General features: G+C 45.6%; 3 protein-coding genes across 4 annotated transcripts in view; 1 reads left to right on the forward strand and 2 right to left on the reverse strand.

Annotated features, from left to right (window-relative positions):
* Positions 1 to 18: 18 nt before the first annotated feature.
* On the forward strand, positions 19 to 4,356 carry napab (N-ethylmaleimide-sensitive factor attachment protein, alpha b). Of its 2 annotated transcripts, XM_085915743.1 has the most exons (12): positions 19 to 163; positions 277 to 891; positions 1,796 to 1,875; positions 1,960 to 2,076; positions 2,162 to 2,208; positions 2,273 to 2,350; positions 2,435 to 2,490; positions 2,599 to 2,683; positions 2,758 to 2,862; positions 2,922 to 2,990; positions 3,095 to 3,145; positions 3,410 to 4,356. In XM_085915743.1, the coding sequence occupies exons 2-12, from the start codon at positions 794 to 796 to the stop codon at positions 3,509 to 3,511; spliced, it is 888 nt and encodes a 295-aa protein (XP_085771869.1). In that variant the 5' UTR covers positions 19 to 163; positions 277 to 793; the 3' UTR covers positions 3,512 to 4,356. The 2 variants fall into 2 exon arrangements, with proteins under 2 accessions (XP_085771869.1, XP_085771868.1); XM_085915742.1 differs by having other exon boundaries at positions 24 to 891.
* A 368-nt stretch (positions 4,357 to 4,724) lies between these two features.
* LOC147054036 (galectin-4-like) lies at positions 4,725 to 7,344 on the reverse strand. The gene is made up of 12 exons (XM_085916573.1): positions 7,290 to 7,344; positions 7,061 to 7,149; positions 6,627 to 6,831; positions 6,451 to 6,564; positions 6,346 to 6,366; positions 6,207 to 6,245; positions 5,989 to 6,024; positions 5,848 to 5,874; positions 5,739 to 5,768; positions 5,504 to 5,592; positions 5,102 to 5,267; positions 4,725 to 4,976 (listed from the first exon to the last, which is right to left on the reverse strand). Exons 1-12 carry the CDS (start codon positions 7,332 to 7,334, stop codon positions 4,830 to 4,832), a joined length of 1,008 nt encoding a protein of 335 aa, XP_085772699.1. The 5' UTR covers positions 7,335 to 7,344; the 3' UTR covers positions 4,725 to 4,829.
* A 1,220-nt stretch (positions 7,345 to 8,564) lies between these two features.
* The window catches only part of ryr1b (ryanodine receptor 1b (skeletal)), a 42,590-nt gene continuing 32,013 nt past the window's right edge, over positions 8,565 to 19,141 (reverse strand). The window contains exons 74-107 of the mRNA XM_085916325.1: positions 17,926 to 18,096; positions 17,794 to 17,853; positions 17,481 to 17,615; positions 17,294 to 17,406; positions 17,134 to 17,230; positions 16,953 to 17,059; positions 16,823 to 16,874; positions 16,686 to 16,748; positions 15,315 to 15,414; positions 15,151 to 15,230; positions 14,964 to 15,040; positions 14,749 to 14,822; positions 14,637 to 14,654; positions 14,457 to 14,537; positions 14,279 to 14,367; positions 13,980 to 14,108; positions 13,672 to 13,776; positions 13,445 to 13,526; positions 12,075 to 13,381; positions 11,920 to 12,008; positions 11,665 to 11,830; positions 11,511 to 11,597; positions 11,181 to 11,438; positions 10,774 to 10,904; positions 10,615 to 10,657; positions 10,398 to 10,531; positions 10,262 to 10,322; positions 10,043 to 10,189; positions 9,841 to 9,975; positions 9,610 to 9,766; positions 9,441 to 9,505; positions 9,250 to 9,350; positions 9,130 to 9,181; positions 8,565 to 9,038 (exon numbers count right to left, since the gene is read on the reverse strand). Coding sequence (XP_085772451.1) covers positions 8,943 to 9,038; positions 9,130 to 9,181; positions 9,250 to 9,350; positions 9,441 to 9,505; positions 9,610 to 9,766; positions 9,841 to 9,975; positions 10,043 to 10,189; positions 10,262 to 10,322; positions 10,398 to 10,531; positions 10,615 to 10,657; positions 10,774 to 10,904; positions 11,181 to 11,438; positions 11,511 to 11,597; positions 11,665 to 11,830; positions 11,920 to 12,008; positions 12,075 to 13,381; positions 13,445 to 13,526; positions 13,672 to 13,776; positions 13,980 to 14,108; positions 14,279 to 14,367; positions 14,457 to 14,537; positions 14,637 to 14,654; positions 14,749 to 14,822; positions 14,964 to 15,040; positions 15,151 to 15,230; positions 15,315 to 15,414; positions 16,686 to 16,748; positions 16,823 to 16,874; positions 16,953 to 17,059; positions 17,134 to 17,230; positions 17,294 to 17,406; positions 17,481 to 17,615; positions 17,794 to 17,853; positions 17,926 to 18,096 — 4,662 coding nt within the window. The 3' untranslated portion in view covers positions 8,565 to 8,942. The remainder of the gene's footprint in view (positions 9,039 to 9,129; positions 9,182 to 9,249; positions 9,351 to 9,440; positions 9,506 to 9,609; positions 9,767 to 9,840; positions 9,976 to 10,042; positions 10,190 to 10,261; positions 10,323 to 10,397; positions 10,532 to 10,614; positions 10,658 to 10,773; positions 10,905 to 11,180; positions 11,439 to 11,510; positions 11,598 to 11,664; positions 11,831 to 11,919; positions 12,009 to 12,074; positions 13,382 to 13,444; positions 13,527 to 13,671; positions 13,777 to 13,979; positions 14,109 to 14,278; positions 14,368 to 14,456; positions 14,538 to 14,636; positions 14,655 to 14,748; positions 14,823 to 14,963; positions 15,041 to 15,150; positions 15,231 to 15,314; positions 15,415 to 16,685; positions 16,749 to 16,822; positions 16,875 to 16,952; positions 17,060 to 17,133; positions 17,231 to 17,293; positions 17,407 to 17,480; positions 17,616 to 17,793; positions 17,854 to 17,925; positions 18,097 to 19,141) is intronic.

Genomic DNA, 19,141 nt, shown 5'->3' on the forward strand with positions numbered 1-19,141 from the left:
CAACAGCGAATTACTTTTTGGTTCTCTGGAGAGTTCTGCTGAAAATTGTATTCTTTGTTATTTATGAAAAGTGTTTATTTGTTAAAGGAAATTCTTCAAACAACAAACATGATGATATGTCAAGACGGCAGCACAGTGGACGAGTGCAGTGTTTCCCAACAAGGCAGGCACATTATATTACATTACAAAAAAACAACATTGAGCCCAAATGACACAAAAAGTACTTTCTCCTGGAATATCAATCACTGAGAATTCATTTTCTTACATTTTTTTCAGGAGCAAGTCATAGAAATAGAATCAAGACATTCACGTACAATTGTACACAACTTAAATTCCATGTAATTCTCAAGTTCTGTGACATTCACGAGATATGGGAGATGAAGAATTAGAGATAATATGGAAAGGCAACAATGATCGGGGCACTGGGGGCAGATACCACAACATCCGACAGGGGAATACTGGGAACAGCGAAGCTCCAGCTCCCTGGCCTTTGGTAGATGACCGGAGCTTGAAGGAGATACCGCCATGGTGGGCGAAGAAAAGGAAACATTGATGTAAATCCAACCGTTGACGTATACGCAAATTGTCTTTTTGACAGCTCAGTTTTACAGACAGTCATTGAACGCACCGAGGGAGTGCGTTTCTCGTGTTTCTGGTGTATCCATGTCACGTGATGGGGAGCTGGTGACGACTCGAGTGACAAATCAACGGCTGCGGTTTATGCTACAAGTTTGTTGACTTTTGGCCTTTTTTTGTCATCCCCTCTCTTTAAACCGAGAGACTCGCCGCCGACATGGACAACAGCGGCAAAGAGAAAGAAGCCGCGGCTTTGGTGGCCGAGGCCGAAAAGAAGTTGAAGTCTTCGCAGTCGTTTTTTGGGGCGCTTTTCGGGTGAGTCGCACCACTGTAGCCGTGCTAGCTAAAGGGCCAACTAAGCGGAAAAGGTAGCTGGCGAGACTTGACAAGTGTATCAGATTAAAACCCTCTCTATTCATTTTACTGCATATATTTGATGTGTGCATTGGTCGTTGATGGCCATTTTGGGAGATCTACGCATTATGTGGTCACTGGTTAAGACTTAAAAATGCGTATACGCTGAAATGATCATTGGAATGACCAATTTGCACGAAATGGTGAATTAGTTGTTCCGAGGATGCTTATGTTGACAAAAAGCTCATCACAACAATAGCGAATGATGAACATAAATGATTTCGTTACTCATCCAAATAACATTCATCAGATTGCGCCATCTAGTGGAGAAGGTCGTCAGGATGTATCAGGCCACAACACCGGTCAACATTTGTTTACAGTCGTGTCAACCAATCAGATTGCATGAAATTGTTCTGGGGAAAAACAGCTATAGCAAAAACTGCATGTAGAACATATATAAAAATGAGTAAAGTAGAGATAAACCAATACTATTTTTATTCAGCCCGAGTACAACTAACGTTTATATTTGTATCAATGGTAGTGTCAAGCCATAAGCACGTGACAATACAAACTACTAATATTTGATAATGCCATGATGTTTTACAATTGTGATGAAGTGTTTAATTTATCCGAATGACAATTGACAATGACAATTCTGAACACTAGGGGGCACCATGCCCAAGTACAACCTTGGTTTCCACATAGGATGCCATGTTTACCAACAAATAATAAAGCGCGAAGAAAGAAATACCAAACGTCTTGGCAATGCTACAGAAATGTGCAAAAATGTCTAATATGAAACTACAAGCCAGCAGTTGAAGAGGATAACGACAAACAGTAATTATTAAGTTTGTGTCACGAACAGGGGCTCCTCCAAGCAGGAAGAGGCCTGTGATCTGTACGTGAGGGCCGCCAACATGTTCAAGATGGCCAAGAACTGGTGTGGTATGTAGATTTACCTGATTATCAACTCGTCCGCTGCTCCTTTATTTCCGATTTAACATGGAATGTCCTCTTTTTAATTTACAGCGGCGGGAAACGCCTTCTCCCAGGCGGCTCGCCTCCACCTGCAGATGCAGAGCAAACACGACGCAGCTACTAACTTCATAGACGCCGGGAATGCCTTCAAAAAAGCCGACCCGCAAGGTAAAACGGGATGACTGTATTGGATCTCATTACATCGTGGTTGTTGAATGTTCTTGATTATTATTTTTTTTCCTTGTCTCAATAGAGGCTATAAACTGTCTAAACCGAGCAATCGAGATATATACAGATATGGTGAGTTTGGATTTCTTTTTTTAGGTTCCGTTTGGATGTGATTGATATATTTGGGTCATTTTAGGGCCGCTTCACTATTGCAGCCAAACATCACATTAGCATCGCTGAGATCTACGAAACAGAGATGGTGGACATCGATAAGGTGGCACAAGTCAAAGCATGGAATTAAAATGGAACGTTTTCGTGCATGTTTGGGGTGAATCAATTGTGTGTTTTCTCGCCCCAGGCCATCGCACACTACGAACAAGCTGCAGATTATTACAAAGGCGAAGAATCCACCAGGTGAAAAAATTCCCTTGTAAAACCAGACAGCGGTCTGTCATCATGAGGTTCCTTTTTTTTTTTTTTTTTTTTTTTTTTGGCTGAGCAGCTCTTTGCTTCTTCTCACAGTTCGGCTAACAAGTGCCTCCTGAAGGTCGCCACCTATGCCGCCCAGCTGGAGCAATACCCCAAAGCCATCGAAATCTACGAGCAGGTCAGATTGAAACTGCCATTTACTTCCTTGCAGGGGAGTTTGAGTTCCTGTAGCGTTGCGATTGTCTTTTGAAGGTGGCCACTCACGCCATGGACAGCACGCTGCTCAAATACAGCGCCAAGGATCACTTCTTCAAGGCGGCGCTTTGTCACTTCTGCGTGGACATGCTGAACGCTAAAGTGAGTAGCGGCGCCGATGCGCATAACCTCCCGTCACGCTAACATTAATCATGGTTTAGCTGGCGGTGCAGAAGTACGAAGAAATGTTCCCGGCCTTTTCCGACTCTCGAGAGTGCAAGCTGGTAAAGGTAAGTCTTGTCTACGGCGTTTGGTCGCCCGCTTGTCATTGCAACGACGCTCAAGAACGTCCGTGAACTGTTTATATTTGTGACACCGTCTTTTTGTTGACCAGAAACTCTTAGACGCGTATGAAGAACAGAACGTGGACGCCTACACCGACTCGGTGAGTGGACACGTTTGTTTATTTCATTCTATAAGAAGTTTTTATTGTGCTTTGACTTTTTTTTTTTTTTTCCAGCTAAGATTTATAAATGTAAGATATAGTTTCAGATTTTACCCCCAAAGAAATTATTTGTATTTAGTTTTGTTAACCAAACTGTTTGCCAATTTTTGTTGTTTTATTTTTTTGTTAACTAAGCTTTGTCTCAACGAAAGTAAAGTTTGTTTCATTGATGGATTGATTTTTTTTTTTTCCAAATTTGAACAGGTTAAGGAATTTGACACCATCTCACGGCTTGACCAGTGGCTCACCACCATGCTCCTGCGCATCAAGAAGACAATACAGGAGGACGAGAGCGACCTACGTTGACTTCCCCCTTCCTCGCGTTTTTGCCTTGACTTTCTCTCTCGCCATCTTCTTTACCTTTAAGCCCTTGTATGCTCGTTTTGTAACATCTCCAGGATCCGATCTCTCAATATGAACACTATCCTTCTATCGAGTACATTAAATGGTTATTAGTTTGTCATATTGAGTAGAGAGTGATCCCTACGCCAAAATAGTGAAAAACCCCAAGTGAAGCCCACAACATCTTGTCTACACTTCAAAAACCTCTCTGCCCAGACTAAAATTGATCCCTCGTCTGATATTCAGTGCTGGTCTCTTCGATACATTATTTCACACCACACATCCCAAAACTCTTGTAACATCATTTCAAACTTAACTTACGTTACCAATAAATGGCTCACATGTGATTTGAGATATATATAAAAAAAAAAAAAGCGCCCTATGTGGCAAAGACTTGGTAACAACCCAGGCTAAACTTAGCTCCTGACATCCAATTCCCCTGCCTTTCCCCTCCCCTCACAGGAAACTATTTCATGTCAAGTAAAACAGTCAATGTTTTAAGTCACATTTTGACGTTCGCCACTGTCATGCGAGTGCAACATTTAAGTTATAACTGTATAATGAAACAAAAACCCCAAAGTACTACAGCTCCATGATAGACGCAATACAAAGAAGGGACAGTAAAGTTGTTGCAAAGCAATACTGACACCTAGTGGCCTTTTTCAGGCATTGACTGATGAGTGAACGACCATTGTGTTGTCCTGTGTTTCTCAAGTTGCATTTTAAAATGAAATGTCAAATTGCAGTTAAGAGATTTTGCTAATATATATCCTACCGATAATACAATAAAATTAAAGATTCTAAATGACGGGCTCCTTGGTTTACTCACTGTTGTCACAATCATGAAATCATTTTTTGCAGTAAATATTTGTACCGTAAATCATATTACCATATATTAGTGGTATTTGAGATTAAGTCAAGCTTCCGGCAGAAAAATGGAATAGTGCTGTCGTTGGCCACTTTATAGGAGACAACAATGTAAAAATAAAAAAGGCTATAATTATCAAACAAATAAAAAAGCGTGAATACAATGCAACAAACTAACTTTGCCCTCCGCGTCGACTCCGCCGCGAAAACTAGTTCCTTGCGCGTTGTTCCAAGCAAACCCTCCTTGGAATGCGTTCCCGTTGAAAAGTGGTACTTTTTTTTCCAATTGTTTTTATTAATCAATCTTTGATAAGGTATCTCCAGTATTTTGACCAAAAAAAGAAATCTTTTGTCCTGATGTTGGTTGCCATGGAGATATCGCACAAGTGGTGCTGTGTACAAACCGAGCGTGCTTTTAGAAATGGATGTAGGAAATCTGCACGTCACCCGCCACTTCCAACTTGTCAATTTCTGTGACGGCGCGGGAGCGGTGAGTGAAATCGAACAGCGGATGCCCGTTGAGGAACACCTTGAAGCGATCGGTGCCGCAACGGATGGACATCTTGACAAAAACAGAAACGCAAAATCACTTTTTCTTCTCTTCAATTGAGTGTAATTCCACTATCAACCACACCATGATCATTTGGGTTTCACAAGCTATGGACTCGGATTTTGCCAAATACTCACGTCAAAGTATTGACCCTCCACAAAGGGGTTGGCACCAAGCTGGCGTTCCTCTTGGCCCCAGCAGCCACCCTCCATGCTGTTGCGCACCACCACGCCGTCCTTCACGCGCGGGTTCATATGGAAGGGGACGTCACCAGATCTACTCGCCATAAAGTTAATGCTGAACCTAAAACAAACAACTTGACGTGAGCGTTGATGCTCAGCTTGCACGTCTGCTAAATTGTTATGATTGATACAAAAATCAGCATCCTCAATTGTCTTCCGCCCTCTAGTGGAAGATAATTGAATTGTTCTGCCTGTCATTATACGTCACTAGCACAGATAGTCAAAAATACATTATTTTTGGGTCAATTCAATAGAATTGGATGATTTTCTTGACCATATCTGCCATATCAAATGTACCTCTTTGAATGGTGGGGAACCATGCCTCGGATGACGACTGTCCTCTTTGGGAACATTCCTCCTGGAATCACACCTGAGAACGGGATCGGCTGCGGGTGCACAGCACAGACAACACCACATGATGGACTGCAAGCAAACTGGCTGGCCAGACTAACATTTATTATTTTTTATTTATTTTTAAGGTTAGGGTTTTTGAGGGCCTTTGACTTTTCTGTTTACAATAATAAATACTCACAGGGTTGTAGATCGGCTGGCCGCTCATACTCTGCAGTAAAATTAACGTGAGAGATAAGGTCAAACATAATAATAATAATAATGATAATAATAATAATACATATTCTCACCGGCAGGTTTGATCCTGGGAATCCACCCTGATAGGGAAAAACAAAAGAACAGAATTGACTGAGGAGTTGTACCTAATGAAGTGTCCTACGCACACACGTCTAGCAATCAAATTATTGAAAAATAGTCAAACAGATGAATACCCCAATGATGCCACCTATGCCCCCGGGACAGCCACCCTGCCAGAAAGAAAACAAAGCATTAAAATAAATCTATTTCGCCATCCAACTAATTCACTGCAATAGGATTTAGGGCCCGACTGAAATGATCAAATAAATCTTAACCCTTCACAATGTGGGAAAAAGTCTTTCATGACTGCATCATTGAATAATTCCATGAAGAATAAATGAAAAAGTCTCACAGGGCCTGCAGCCCCGCATCCTGGCATGCCTCCCTGCTGCTGCATGTGGAAAAAGTTGAAATTTCAATGCCATGGCAGTAAAAAACAAAAACAGTGAGGGGGGGGAAGAAAAAAAAAAAGATGATGTTAATGGACTTACCCCCATTCCCGAGCCACCAGCCTGAAAAAATAATAATTTATTTATTTTTTTACTGTAATTAGTGATGGGCGAGTATCGATATAAACAAAGAGAAATTCATCTCACCCCAATGACGTTAATGGTCTGAATGGAAATATCTCCCGCAATCTCCATGCCGCGCACTCTGGCCAAAGGGAGGCGATGCTTGAAGGTGTAGAAGTCCTTCCCGTTGATTTTGAACTGCCAAGATATTTACTGTCAGGTCAAAGGTCGCGGCCCCGCCGGCCCCAAAACGCTCGGACCTGGTAGCCCTCCAGGGAGCACACGATGACCATCTCGAAGGCCTTGCCCTTGCTGAAGGGCATGTCGCGGATCTTCTCCTCCGCATCCCACGTGGCGTTCTGTCGGCTGTTGAAGACCACCTTGTCCCAGCCGTCGAAACGCGGGTTGAAGTGCAGGGCCACGTCGCTGGAATCGGACTGTCCGCATAGCAGATTCACAAAGAACCTGATGAAGACGGGTGCGTGTCAATTATGGAGTTTAGGAGGAGGAGGGGGGGCAATCTGGGTTGGGCCACCTGGGAAACATCCCGAGAAGTGCTTTGCTATGTTTGCTCTTCCTGCTAATGACCACGCACACGTTGAGAAGGGAGGAGCGTGCCGTAAAAGCTCCTTTCGTTTCCTTCAATGCGAAGAAAAAAAAAAAAAAAAAGACCCACCCAGCGGGCTGAACTCACCTGGTGATTTTGTCCGGAACCGAGCCCTGGATGTAGATGGAAGCTCCTTCCCGCAAACCTCCGTAGATGGGCCCCAAATATGGAATGCTCTGTACAACACATTGGAGAGAGAACACAAAAAGTCTACACACCCTACATTTTTGAAGAGGCGATAAACAAGTGAGGTTGCATAAGTCTGCACACCTTGTATGACAAGTGTTTAAAGAAAAGTTAAATTGAGGATACTCACGGGGGCATAGACAGGCTGGTAACCAGGAGGAGCCAAGAAGGACATGGTGGAGGTCGTTGAGACGTGCGAGCAGGCGGGCGAAAAGGTCGCTGCCGAATGTTTTATACCGACCGGACAGCAGGGAGGGGCGACCAAGGAGTTTGTGCACTGTTTACTTTGGAGCAGGGCTGGGCTAAAGTTTGCGCCGCAAGGCCGCACCCGATTTTGAATGAATTAATTCACTCTACATTAAGTATTATAATTCATTTTCCAATTATATATTAAAAACTATAAGCAGTTAAATATGTGTTTTTTAAATTTTTTTGTCATAAATAAAAAAATAAAAAAATGTATTTCAATTGTGACTCAAATAAAATTAATCAATTCATGATGACTTCAGTTTTATTTGCTTTTGCAAATCAAATAAAAAAAGTCTCCTATTGTTTAAATTTGCCACTTTTTTGTTGTTGCCATTTTAGTTGAAAACAATTAGCGTTTTTATTTATGCACATACATTTTGTCACAAATCTGCAATCAACTCTGGCTTGATTACAATGTATTAATTACTCATTATTTCACGCCGTTAATGTGAACACTCTATGGGCTGAAGTAAAGAACCGAGACATGAGATACGAATTAATCATTGACCCGGTAGAAGATAAATATTCCATGTAAACTATAAGGTGCTGTAAAAAAACCCCCATAATGGTTCCTTCCAGTGCAGGAATGTGACCCACCCAAAACAAACACAAAAGCTCTTATCTTGCTGTGTGTTCCATCTAAGTTTCAAATTTCGGCAGAAAATCATGAAAGGTGGTAATAGTACGATTTTGTATAGAAACGAGGACACTCGCTGGCATAGTTGCTGAGTGAACCCATTTATTGTGAGCGCAAAACAGAGTTCATTCAACGTGGCCGCCAAAAATGCTGTGTGGCAGCGCCTTCACACCTGAGAGTCAACACGCACTCCAGAAATCGTCTTCCTCCACGCATCACACGCACACATGCACGCACATCACAGACAACATCGGACATGTTGGAATCCTCCAAAGAAAAAAATAAATTGATCGTATGTAAAACAAGCCTCCTATTCAAAATGGCCGCTTTTAAATACGTACATTCATTCGCTCCTGCTCGCCGTTAGTCGTGAGGTTCGAAAACAGTCGTTGGCAGAGAAACAATAAATAAATTGGTAAGACTTCAAAGTGTCTGTACATACAGAATGGCGTCGCATCGTGAGTCTTCTTCTCAAAATGGCGGTCCGCAAAATTGCAATCAAATTATGCGCTATTATTAAAAAAAAAAAGAAAAAAAAAAAAGGCAGACCTCCATCAAAATATATTAAACATATTTTTGCCGATCTTACGTACTTGGCACCCGCATGCCACCAGATGGCGCCAAAGCGGTTCGTAAACGTTCCGGCGATAAACAAAGCATCTTCCCATCTCAGCGAAACAAAACAAAGAAAGCAGCCACTTTGCTCTAGGCACTAAAAGTCCATTCAATGAACATGATGCGTTCAGGCACAGTTCGGAGTGGAGACGAGCCGTGACGCCGATGTTGATACGAGCGAGGCAATTCAGAAAAAAAATTCCCGTCACGTGATTATCGTTTGATCGAATTGGATGCCGCAGCCAAAGTGTGCATAGCATTGTTGACTTGATGTTTTTTTTGTTATCCCAGCTGATCCTCATACTGCTTTCGGAAGCAGTCCCCGGCGGGGAAAAAGTCCCAGCAGCGCTCTTGGTACATCTTCCACACGTACGACTCCTAAGAAAAGAAAAAGACAGGTCCCAATTATCTTGTTTCTCTGAAAATTCTCAATCGAAGTGAGTGGAAAGACTTGACGTCATTGGCTGACCTGGCCGGTGTGCTCCGTTTCATCTTTGTTGATGAGATACATGAGGAAGAACCTGCAAGACAACATTGATAAAAGAAAAGAAACGAAAAGAAATGAAAGGAGAAGAAAAGAGATGCTCACATGTAGTTGGCCAAGTTGTGTTCCTCTAAAGTGTGCGTCTCAAAGCCGTGCGGCGTCGTGTCAAAATAGTCACTGCCGATCCCGCAGATGAAGCATTTTGTCTGCGGGAGGTGGACGAGAAAAGAGACCAGACCAGACCGTCAAAGGGGACGAAGAAGACAAGCGAGCGCTGCGACGGGGGGGAAACTCACCTCCATGTCCTCCCTGACCTGCTCCTGCTGGTCTCTCAGCTCACCGAAGGCGTCAATGATCAAACCTGAAAGGCCACAAGTTCTCAATACAACAAAACCAGAATCTGCTAAGAACATTTTGGGTCAAACAAAAGGCACAGAAAAAAAAAACAGTTTTTTTTTTTTTTACCCTGAATGATGGCCAGCAGGATGACGATGACAAAGAAGAAGAAGGTGATATCGAAAACCACTCGGTAGAGTTCGTATTCGTCTCCGGCCGGGTCTTCGATCTCGTCTCCGATGCCGCCGCCGGCCCGGACGCCGACGTACATGTGGAACAAGTAGCACTGCGAGGGAGGGGGCGGAGCCTTAATCCACATCCACACTACAAATGATCAAACGATATTTTGGCACCACGCACCGTCATCATATCGTCGCACTTCATGTCGGGCTCATCCTCGTCCTCGCTTTTGTTGTAGAACTTGCGGAAGAAGTTGAAGGCCACTACGGTGTAGAGGTACACTACCACGGCCAGCAGACCCACCGTCATCATCAGCTGTGGACCACACAACCCCGAGAAGTCTTAACAAGCTCCAGGTTTTGCTTTTTGACATCGCTCTCACCTGCTTTCCGTTGTGGGTGACCGAGGACAGGATGGTCCGCAGGGTTTTGACTCCCATGGCGATGTCCAGGAGGTGAGCGGCGAAGAAGAAGTTGTTGTAGTGGCCCAGCATGGACATGAGCATGTACCAGACCAGGTACAGGAAGGTCTACGTGGAGACCAAAGCGAGTCAGACGCTGATATCAATTTCAAAACGGAGGCTTTAGTTTCCTGAGCTCACATTGTCCGTGAACACAACACCAAACTTCCAGATCTGGTACTTGATGTCTATGGATGTTATCCTGCAGAGAAAGAATGGCACTCATGCAGGTCAGCAGAAGAAGTTCAAATTCAAGTCAAGTGGCTCGCAAACATACCAGCTGAAGATGGAGTTGTCGGGCTCCGGCTTTTTGTCGTGCGTCATGGCACTGACGTCCAGGGAGGCCAAGTCCATGCCCAGCAGCTCGGCGATCCTCTCCCTTCCGTAGATGTCGCCGTATTTATCCAACACCTAACAAAAACATTTAAAAAAAGAACCAATGAAAATGCTTATTGATGACAGTTCCTCCAATGAAAACAGTGGGAAGAACTCACCTTCCTTTTCACAAACTTGTCCCAGTAGTTGTTGGGGAAAGATCTGAAATCATTTTGAATTACAATTTGGACTTTTCTACATGAAGTCATGTCAATACTGAAATTTTTTTGGTGGAGTCAAATTTGGAATCCATCTGGTTGGGTGAAACAATCGCTTACGGAGTGTTGAGCACCAGTCGGTCCCACTGTCCCTTGATATCGTCGTCTTCCGGCTGCTCCGTCACGTAAACGCCGTCAAACTCCAGTTTTCGGGCCAGTTCTTTTTCTCGCTTGAAGATAACCAAAGGAACCTGCAGGGCGAGACAGACGAGGTTATTTCAGATGGAGGATAAAGAATACATGCACGCGAGTAGTGCCCGGCCGATTCGTCGGGAAATTCAATCAGACCATATTAGATGATTTAATATCGGTCAATTTCGTTGTCTTTTTTTTTTTAACACATTTAAATATGAGGCAAAGATAATGACGTTCAAACATCCCCCAGAAATAATACTCCATTTTGTAAGAGTCGATGAAATGGGCTATCCGATTAATCGGTGTGGTCTAAGAGAGGAGAAAGAGTTCACCTTGAGGCAGTTGTAGCCGATGATGCAGAGGAAGGAGATGATGGTGTGGACGATGCTGAGGAAGGCCAACGCCGGCTCCATGTACCCGGTGCTCTCCTCCAGGAAGTAGTACAGGGGGCCCTCGTCTTCGTCGTCCTCGCCGCCGTCTTCGAATCCTGATCCTTCCTCATCAGCGCCGGAGCCTTCGAACAGTCCCGAGCCGCCCTCGAAAAGACCCGATCCTTCAAATTCTTCCTCGCCCGGCGGGCTGTCCGACACCTGAGGAGGTCATCGGACTTGTGATATTTTGTCGGATGATTATTCTTCGAAATCTGTCATTCGAAAGCAAACCTTGTAGAAGAGCAGGATGAAGTTGAGGGCAAAAGCGATGAAGAGGGCCAGGAAGCGCAGGTTGTAGAAGTTTCTAGAGAGGTAGTTCTGCAAGGAGATATCAGAAGATATCAGAAGATTCGAGAACCCGTTTGAGAAGCCTAGAATTGCTCACCATGAATTTATTCCTCTGGACCTCCAGTTCGTTCCACAACTCAAAGCCTTCCTCCGACGCTTTCTTCTCCTTCACCTTTGTCTTCACCGTCGGCTTCTCGGGTTCTTCCTCCTTGACCTCGGGCTCGGGCTCAACCTTCTCTGGCTTCTTTTCGTCGGCCTCGGTCCTGCGGAGGCGACAAATGAGACTCGCTAGCCACTAGTGGCATTTCGCTGGAATCCAAATCTACAGCACAAAATGGCCGACACAACTCACTCTGCTTTCTCTGTCTCCGGAACAGGCTCTGGTACAGTTTCGACAATTTCTCCTTTTTCCTTTTCCTGGCCTTCACCTTCTTCGGGTAACTGTGGCAACGAAGAGGATGGCTGTAACGCGAATGTCGTACGAATAAAGTTGTTCCATTGACGTACCGGTTTCCTTTTGAGCAGCGGCGTGCCCTCGGGAGTGGGCGGTTCTTCCGGCGTGGTCTCCCCAAAGTCTCCGAGTCCTCCAGGAGCGTTGAAACCGGGCAGGCGCCCCCCTTCCCGCTCCTCGCCGTCCTCCTCTTCCTCCTCGCCCCCTCCCGCATCCAAGTCAGCCGCTCCTTCCGCATCTTGAACCTCTCTCGCTCCCGGCTCGGGCGGCAGGTCGCCGTGAACTTCGTCTTGCGTTGGGTCGGGCATGCTGGCCAGGATCTCGGTCACCGTCATCTTCTTGGCGCCTTCCACCAGGCCTCCTCCGAAGAGCGCTTTCCAAATGAGCATGAAGAAGCCCTTGCAGACGCTGTAGACGAACATCAGGACGCCCATGAGGACGGTGTAGACGAAGGTGGCCAGACCGATCACCATCTCCTTCACCGTCATCTTGCGTAGCTTGCGGTAACGCCGCCGCAGGTTACGGAAGGTGAACATGTTGAAGAAATTGACCACGCTGGACAGGAAGTCGGCAAAGGCCGAGGCGGATTCCGGAGGCGGAGTTTCGCCGTTGCCTTCCTCGCCTTCGCCGCCGTCGCCTTCTTTGGCCGCCTCTTCTTCCTCTTCCTCGTCGTCTTCCTCTTCGGCGCCGTCTCCCTCGGGCTCGGAGATGGAGGCGGCGATGTTCATTTCAAAGATGGTGTCCTCGCAGAAGTTGACAAAGAGCTCCATCTTCTCGCTCTCGCCGCCTTCGTTGACCACGTCGAAGATGAACTGGCGCTTGGACTCGCGCACCTGCGGCATCTCCCACTGGTTGCGGTTGGCCTCGCTGATCTCAAAGTAGATTCGCTCGATCTTGCGGCTGGCGCCCATGATCTCGATGCGGCCCAGGAAGGGGCGGAAGTAGTTGAGTACGCTCTCCGCTTGCTCCAAGAAGTTCTGCAGCCGCGTGTCGTGCGGCACGTGCTCCGACAGGTTGGTGAGGAGGACGGCGATGTTGAAACCGATGTCCTTGGCCGGCTCCTGGAAACGGTCGGCGAATTCCTCAAAGTTGATCATTTCATTCTCGTCGGCTTCCGAGCAGGACAGGAGGAATTGGATTTCCGTGGGCGAGTACTGCTTCTGGCTGTCCATGGCCTTGGAGAAGTCCTTCTTGGAGATGAGCCCTCGCGGGTCGCTGACGTAGTCGCGGAAGGCGTCGGACGCCACGATGTCCTTCAGCTTGAGGAACATGTCGAAGAACTTGAGGATCATCTCCACGTTGCTGGAGGACTCCACCAGCATGTCCACCATCTGCTTGGCGATGGTCCCGTTCACAACGTTGCCTGGAAGGAGCGTAGAAGAGAGGCCAACGTGCTTTCATTGACTCTTTTCCGTAAAATTCTTACCTTCCAGAAGAGACAGAAGCATCACCACCATGTCCTTCTGCAGATCCAACAGTTCCTTCAACAGCCCGATTTGACTCGAGTCCTGAGGAGAAGCCGAAACACGGAGAAGACCAAATAGTCGAGAAAATATTCTTTGGAGATGAAGACACCAGGTTCTTCTCAAGGTTCCTCCAGAAACGATCCTGCTTCTGCAGTTATTAGGAAAAAGAATACATGCCGCGTCTCACCTGAGCCAGCTTCATCATCATGTGAGCAAAGACGTGGAGAAAGCCCACCACGGCGTCCCACAGCCTGCTGTGCGCCAACGATTGCTGGTTGCCCGTGCACGGACCCTGAAGGACAAAACGCAACTTTTGAACTTTGACCTCTTGTGACAAAAGTAGTACAGACACCTGCCTTCAAAAAGTAAATAGGAATTTGCGTTCACGTTGAATAAAAAAAAAACACAAAATAATTTTTAGGAATTAAAAAACACTCAGGCATAAAATGGACACCTAAAAAACGGCAACATTTTCAACCGGCGAATGTTTGTCACCTGGATGTACTCGGTTAAGCTGTTGAAGACTTGCTTGGCCACCGTCATGGCTTTGGAGAAGTTCCTCTTGCCGGGCTCGTCGATGATGTCCTTGCCCGAGTAGTACCAGTAGAAGTCACTGATGGATTCCTGCCCGTCAACAATTACACCAAGACACATTTTTTAGATTTTCTTTTTAAAGGAAATTTATTTATTTTTTATTTCATTTGTTTATTTTTTATTCTTTATTTTTTTTTTACCCACACTTAAAAAAAATTACCACTTGTGGGGAATTTTAGAAAACAATCCAGGCTGCTCACCTGTAGTCGTAGCAGGTAGTCCACCGTGCAAATGATGACATTGATGGTGGTGGTGCTGCCGGTCTGGGTCCTCAGGTAGTTCTGGAAGTCTAGTGAATGACAACAATTAAAAAAAGATCAATTAAAGCTTTCCATTGGAATAGTTGCAATCCAGAATTTGGACAAAAGGTTGACTCACCGTTATTGTGGCCTTCACATAGCAGCTGCAGGAAGCGGAAGAGGTCGCACGTGAACTCGTCATCCGCCATCACTTTCTCATCTAAACGGACAAATTGGATGCAAGTGAGCTTCTTGAGCATTTGCTTGAATGACTTAAGATATTGGAGAAAAAATAAATTGGCTGGCCACGGCCATTTACCACGTTCGAGCTTCTTGTCTGACGGGAGGAGAGAGAAGACAAGAGATGCGGTGAGTGCGTAAACCTCGGAGAATTTCTATTTCCTTTTTGTGCACTTGTGGAATGTACTCACTGGTGCCCTCTTCTGACACCATTCCGAGTCCTTCGGCCTTGTTCTGTCTCTCGAAAGCATTCAGGTCCAAAACGCTGCTCACAAAGCACAAACAACAATTTGCTATATTTGTGCTGCTGTTTTGGTTAGCAACAAGGAGATTTTGAATGACGCTGCAGTTTATCAATTTCCACATCTGAGAGCCCCGACAAATATTCAAAGTAACACGGATGGACCTGCAGCTTTGCATCAGAGCTTGAACGCTCAGGAAGAAGCCCACGTCCTTTTTGTCCTTCAGGTAGTCCAGCATTCTCTGCATGAAGACAAAAATAAAAAAAAACTATGATATGCCATAACAGCGTTGATTTTCTATGATGATGTAGCATTTTTGGACAAAAAACTGCTTGCTAGGCATTGACAGACCTGCTGCACGTCGCAGTTGCCTCCATTGAGGATGGAGATTCCCAGTTTGAGAGTGGAAGAAACCATGACTCCCGGCTCACCTGGAACAAACGGACTAAGTTGTATGCCCAACACATTTCACTTTTCTTTTTTTGGGTGCCCCCCACTATGGGAAGGCATCCCACCTTTGCAGGCGCTGATCATCTGCAGGACCATCTCGGCGGCCCCGCGGCCGTGCAGGCGGGACTGCTGGTAGAGGAGCCTCTGTTTCTCCATCTCCTTTTCCTGATGGGGAGGAGAGCAGGAGGGAGGCGGCTGTAAACCATGCCCCACGCAGAGTGCACCGCCCCTCCCCTCCCCTCCACACACACTGGCTTCTACTGTGTGCATTAGTTTCGGAAGCTATCCCAGCAAGCTTGATAACTTCCACAAGCTCCAAGCAGCACCCAACATTTCCAGCGTGCAACATTTGTATCGTTCATTAGCAGAGTAAAAGGGACATTGTGTCATTTCTGATGATTGTGCTTCAATATTAAAAAAAAAAAGAGCCCTTAACTTGTGAAGGTCAATTGGATGTACTATCAAAGTACCATAGTTCCTCAAATAGTGGCTGTCATTTATATATTGTAATACAAAATAAAATAAAAGCCTGCGCCACAATATGTGGAAATATGGTAGTTCAAAACATTGCTGCGTCATATTTCAGTACTCAAAAGCAGCCCTAGCGTACAGCGGTGCCTTGAGATAGTAATGTGCGCCTTCTGCTATGCACACCATGGCCAGATGAGGGCAGTATAAACAAAATTGCAATTATATATGACAATAATATTTATTTTTTTTTCTTGTTAAGGACTTGGCCTGAATTAATTTTTACAGTGGCTATGCTAGTTGTGTCGTGTCACTCGTATTTCAAGGCATCCCTGTAGACTATTATTCAAATGCAGCTATTGTCAATCACATGAGTAGTCTGGAACACATGACTCATTTATCCAACAACAAACTTCCATCTTGTCCCTCCCTATCACACACACGTCCCCAAAATATTTGTGAAGTGTGCGTCGGACCATGCTCGAGGGCTGAACAATGCAGTGAAATAAGATTTGAAATGCAATTATCCAATCACAAAGGTTGATTTTTGCAATAAGGGGACAGACAAAAAAAAAATCAAACCAATATCACGGTTAGTTTCCCAGTTATCGAGTGAGACACGTTCCGATAAGGAGGTGAGTAAAAAGGGGGAGGGGAGGGGGTGAGTCGGGCCAGTGAGATCCACTTGGGGGATGGACATAAAAACTCTGCGATGTTCCGAATCCAGCAAAGGCATGCACAGCTCAGTCCGCCATCGCAGGATATGTTGTGAGAGAGACCACACGAAGATTAAAAAAAAAGAATAATTCAAAAAAAAAGGCGAATGATTGTTGTGGGTTGGGGGGGGGGGGGGGCGGTGCGAGTGTGTTGATGCCGTGTGGTCACTGGTGGCACGGGGAGCTGCTTCTGCGCTGACTCCCCTGTCTCCCCTTCCCCTGGTCCCCCCATACCATCTCTGTCTGCCGCACCTCAAAGGATGGCTCCTCCCCCTCCTGTTCTCCCTCTTCGTCATCCTCACCCATATGGCAACTCTGAAAAGAGAGCAAAACGGGAATAAGGCGAGAAAAGAGGCGCCGTGATACTTTTTCGTTTTTTTTCTTCATACCTTTGCCATGATGTCAGCGTACGACATATACAGATGGTCGACATCCAGTTTTCTGCAGCGGGGGAAAAAAAAAAAAGAATGAGTCTTAGTTCAAAGGAAGATGAGGAAAAAGTAGCCGGGCCGCTCTTACGTTTTCTCGGTGAGAGCGGTTCGGCTGAAATGCAGGATGAGTTGATGAAGCGGGTCGGGCTTAGTCTCCGTCTCTTCTTCCTCCTCCTCCTCTTCCTCCAGGGCTTTCTATCAAACCGAACACACGGTTTAGAACTTTTCGTGTGATTTGAAATGACCACCAGAAGGGGAAGATGACAGACCGATAAGTCGTCGATCATCTTATCCTCGAAGGAGTAGCCCTCCGTCTCCAGCCAGTTGCGCTTGTAGGCGTCCAGAAACATGTTGGTGGCTCGGTGCCTGCAGAAAAAAAGATTTTGCCGAACCCGGAATGAGAGCGAGCGTCGTCGGGGGAATAATTACGTGGGGATGTTGTAGAGGGGGGTCATCCTGAAGCAGGCCACCACGGCTCTTCGCCGCTGTTTGGACAACAACTTGTGCCACACCATCTTCTTGGACTTGAAGGGATGCTCTGTCTGGAAGACGAAGAGCGAGCCTTTCCATCACGCACATCTACTCGCTAGATTTTTTTTGAAATCTTGGTACTCACCACTTCAATGTGGTAGAGGACAGCAGACACCTCTTGGACTCTTCTGACCACCTTCTCTTGGTCCTCGGCATCTTCCGCTTTCCCAGACATCTCCTTGTAGAGGGACATCTGCCAGCGCATGGCCGGGTCCTCCACCTGCAAGTTGCACATTTCGCAAACTTTACGTGTATACCGTATACTAGGGATTGTCAACCGGTAGTCTGTGGCCCTCTAGTGGTCCAAGATGGTATTGCAGGTCAAAGCAGTGGTCCCCTAGTTGCTTCTTGGTTATAATGGTGGTGAAAACCAGTTGAAAACACAATAATTGACTTACTTTGCCTTGGAGATGAAAATTGTTGTGTAAAAACTCCCTCACTTCTTCATCGGTATCTTTCTACAAGAGAGAAGAAAGTTTTTGTTTCATTTTTCCACCACCTGATAACAGAACCATCAAACGTGACAGTACCAGCGAGTATCTGATTTTGGCTAGGTTGATGAGCTCCTGATCGGCGGGTGAGCACATGTTGAGGCCGATGGGGAGCATCTTCTTCAGCGCCGCCACGATGAGCGAGGTTTGCACTGAGTAGCGGTCCCCTCGCCGCTTCTTCTTGGTACGCTCCTGCTCGGAGCCTCCGGACTAGAAGGGGCAAAAAAAAAAAAAAGAAACATTCACGGCCGCCTCTCAACTGTGCTCCCTGTAGACGCTTTTCAGTCATGTCATACCAATTTTGCTCCATTGCACAGCCACCGGGGTGTGCATACTTTTGCAACTGCATTATCGTTTACTATTTTTACTTCCCCACTTGTAAAGTTTTAGTTTTGCAACTGAATTTCAAGGTTGTAGGTCACATTAATGGTGGGAAAACCACTATAGATGAACAAAGATGATAGGCATAGTTTCTTTAGCTTACCAACTGCATTTTTTTATAATTTCAATGTGCTGTTTTAATTCTACAGTTGCCTTGAGTAGTCTGACATCACATGAAAAGGGTCCACCGTATAAAAATTCACCAAATGCTGGAACAAGAAACGTTTGCAATGTGATGGCCAGATGCACATCATGCGCAGTGACACGCCATGCGCACAAAATGACTCAACAGGAAATAGAAATGGCGTTCCTCAGAGCGACAAGCACGCTTTCTTGTCTACGCAAGCTTCGCTCGGGCTCAAGTACACACAATGCGGGCTCGCCGTTAGTCGTACGCACGGATTGCATCTGGAAAGTATTTTCGGAGCTTCACTATGGTCACAATTTAAAAAAAAAAAACCTTGACAGCCATTTTGGAAAAAGTGAAGAGCTGTTAATACTTTACGGACACCCCGCACACACACACACACACACACACACACACACACGAGGTTCTGGCTTTGGCTCTGGGATCGAGGAGCTCTTTTCACGCAAACACATAATCAATGGTGGATCGATTTTAATAGTGTCAATGAATTAGACGTGAAAGGGGGGGGGGAAGGGTCCGGTTAGTAAGTGACTCAAGGAGGCTACCTGCTACCGACGCTAGCATTTAAATCCCGTTGCACAGATCCATCGCTGACAGCAAAGGTACGGCTTTTCGGTGCAAACACAACAGGGGTGTCCAAAGTTCACAGATGCTAAAAACAATATTTGACCTAAGTTTGAAGATGGCACTGCAGTCCTGTACTCCCCATTCATGCTTTTTTTTTTT

The sequence above is a fragment of the Syngnathus leptorhynchus genome, chromosome 7, assembly GCF_054491065.1.
Source record: "Syngnathus leptorhynchus isolate UIUO chromosome 7, UIUO_Slep, whole genome shotgun sequence".
Lineage (NCBI taxonomy): Eukaryota > Metazoa > Chordata > Actinopteri > Syngnathiformes > Syngnathidae > Syngnathus > Syngnathus leptorhynchus.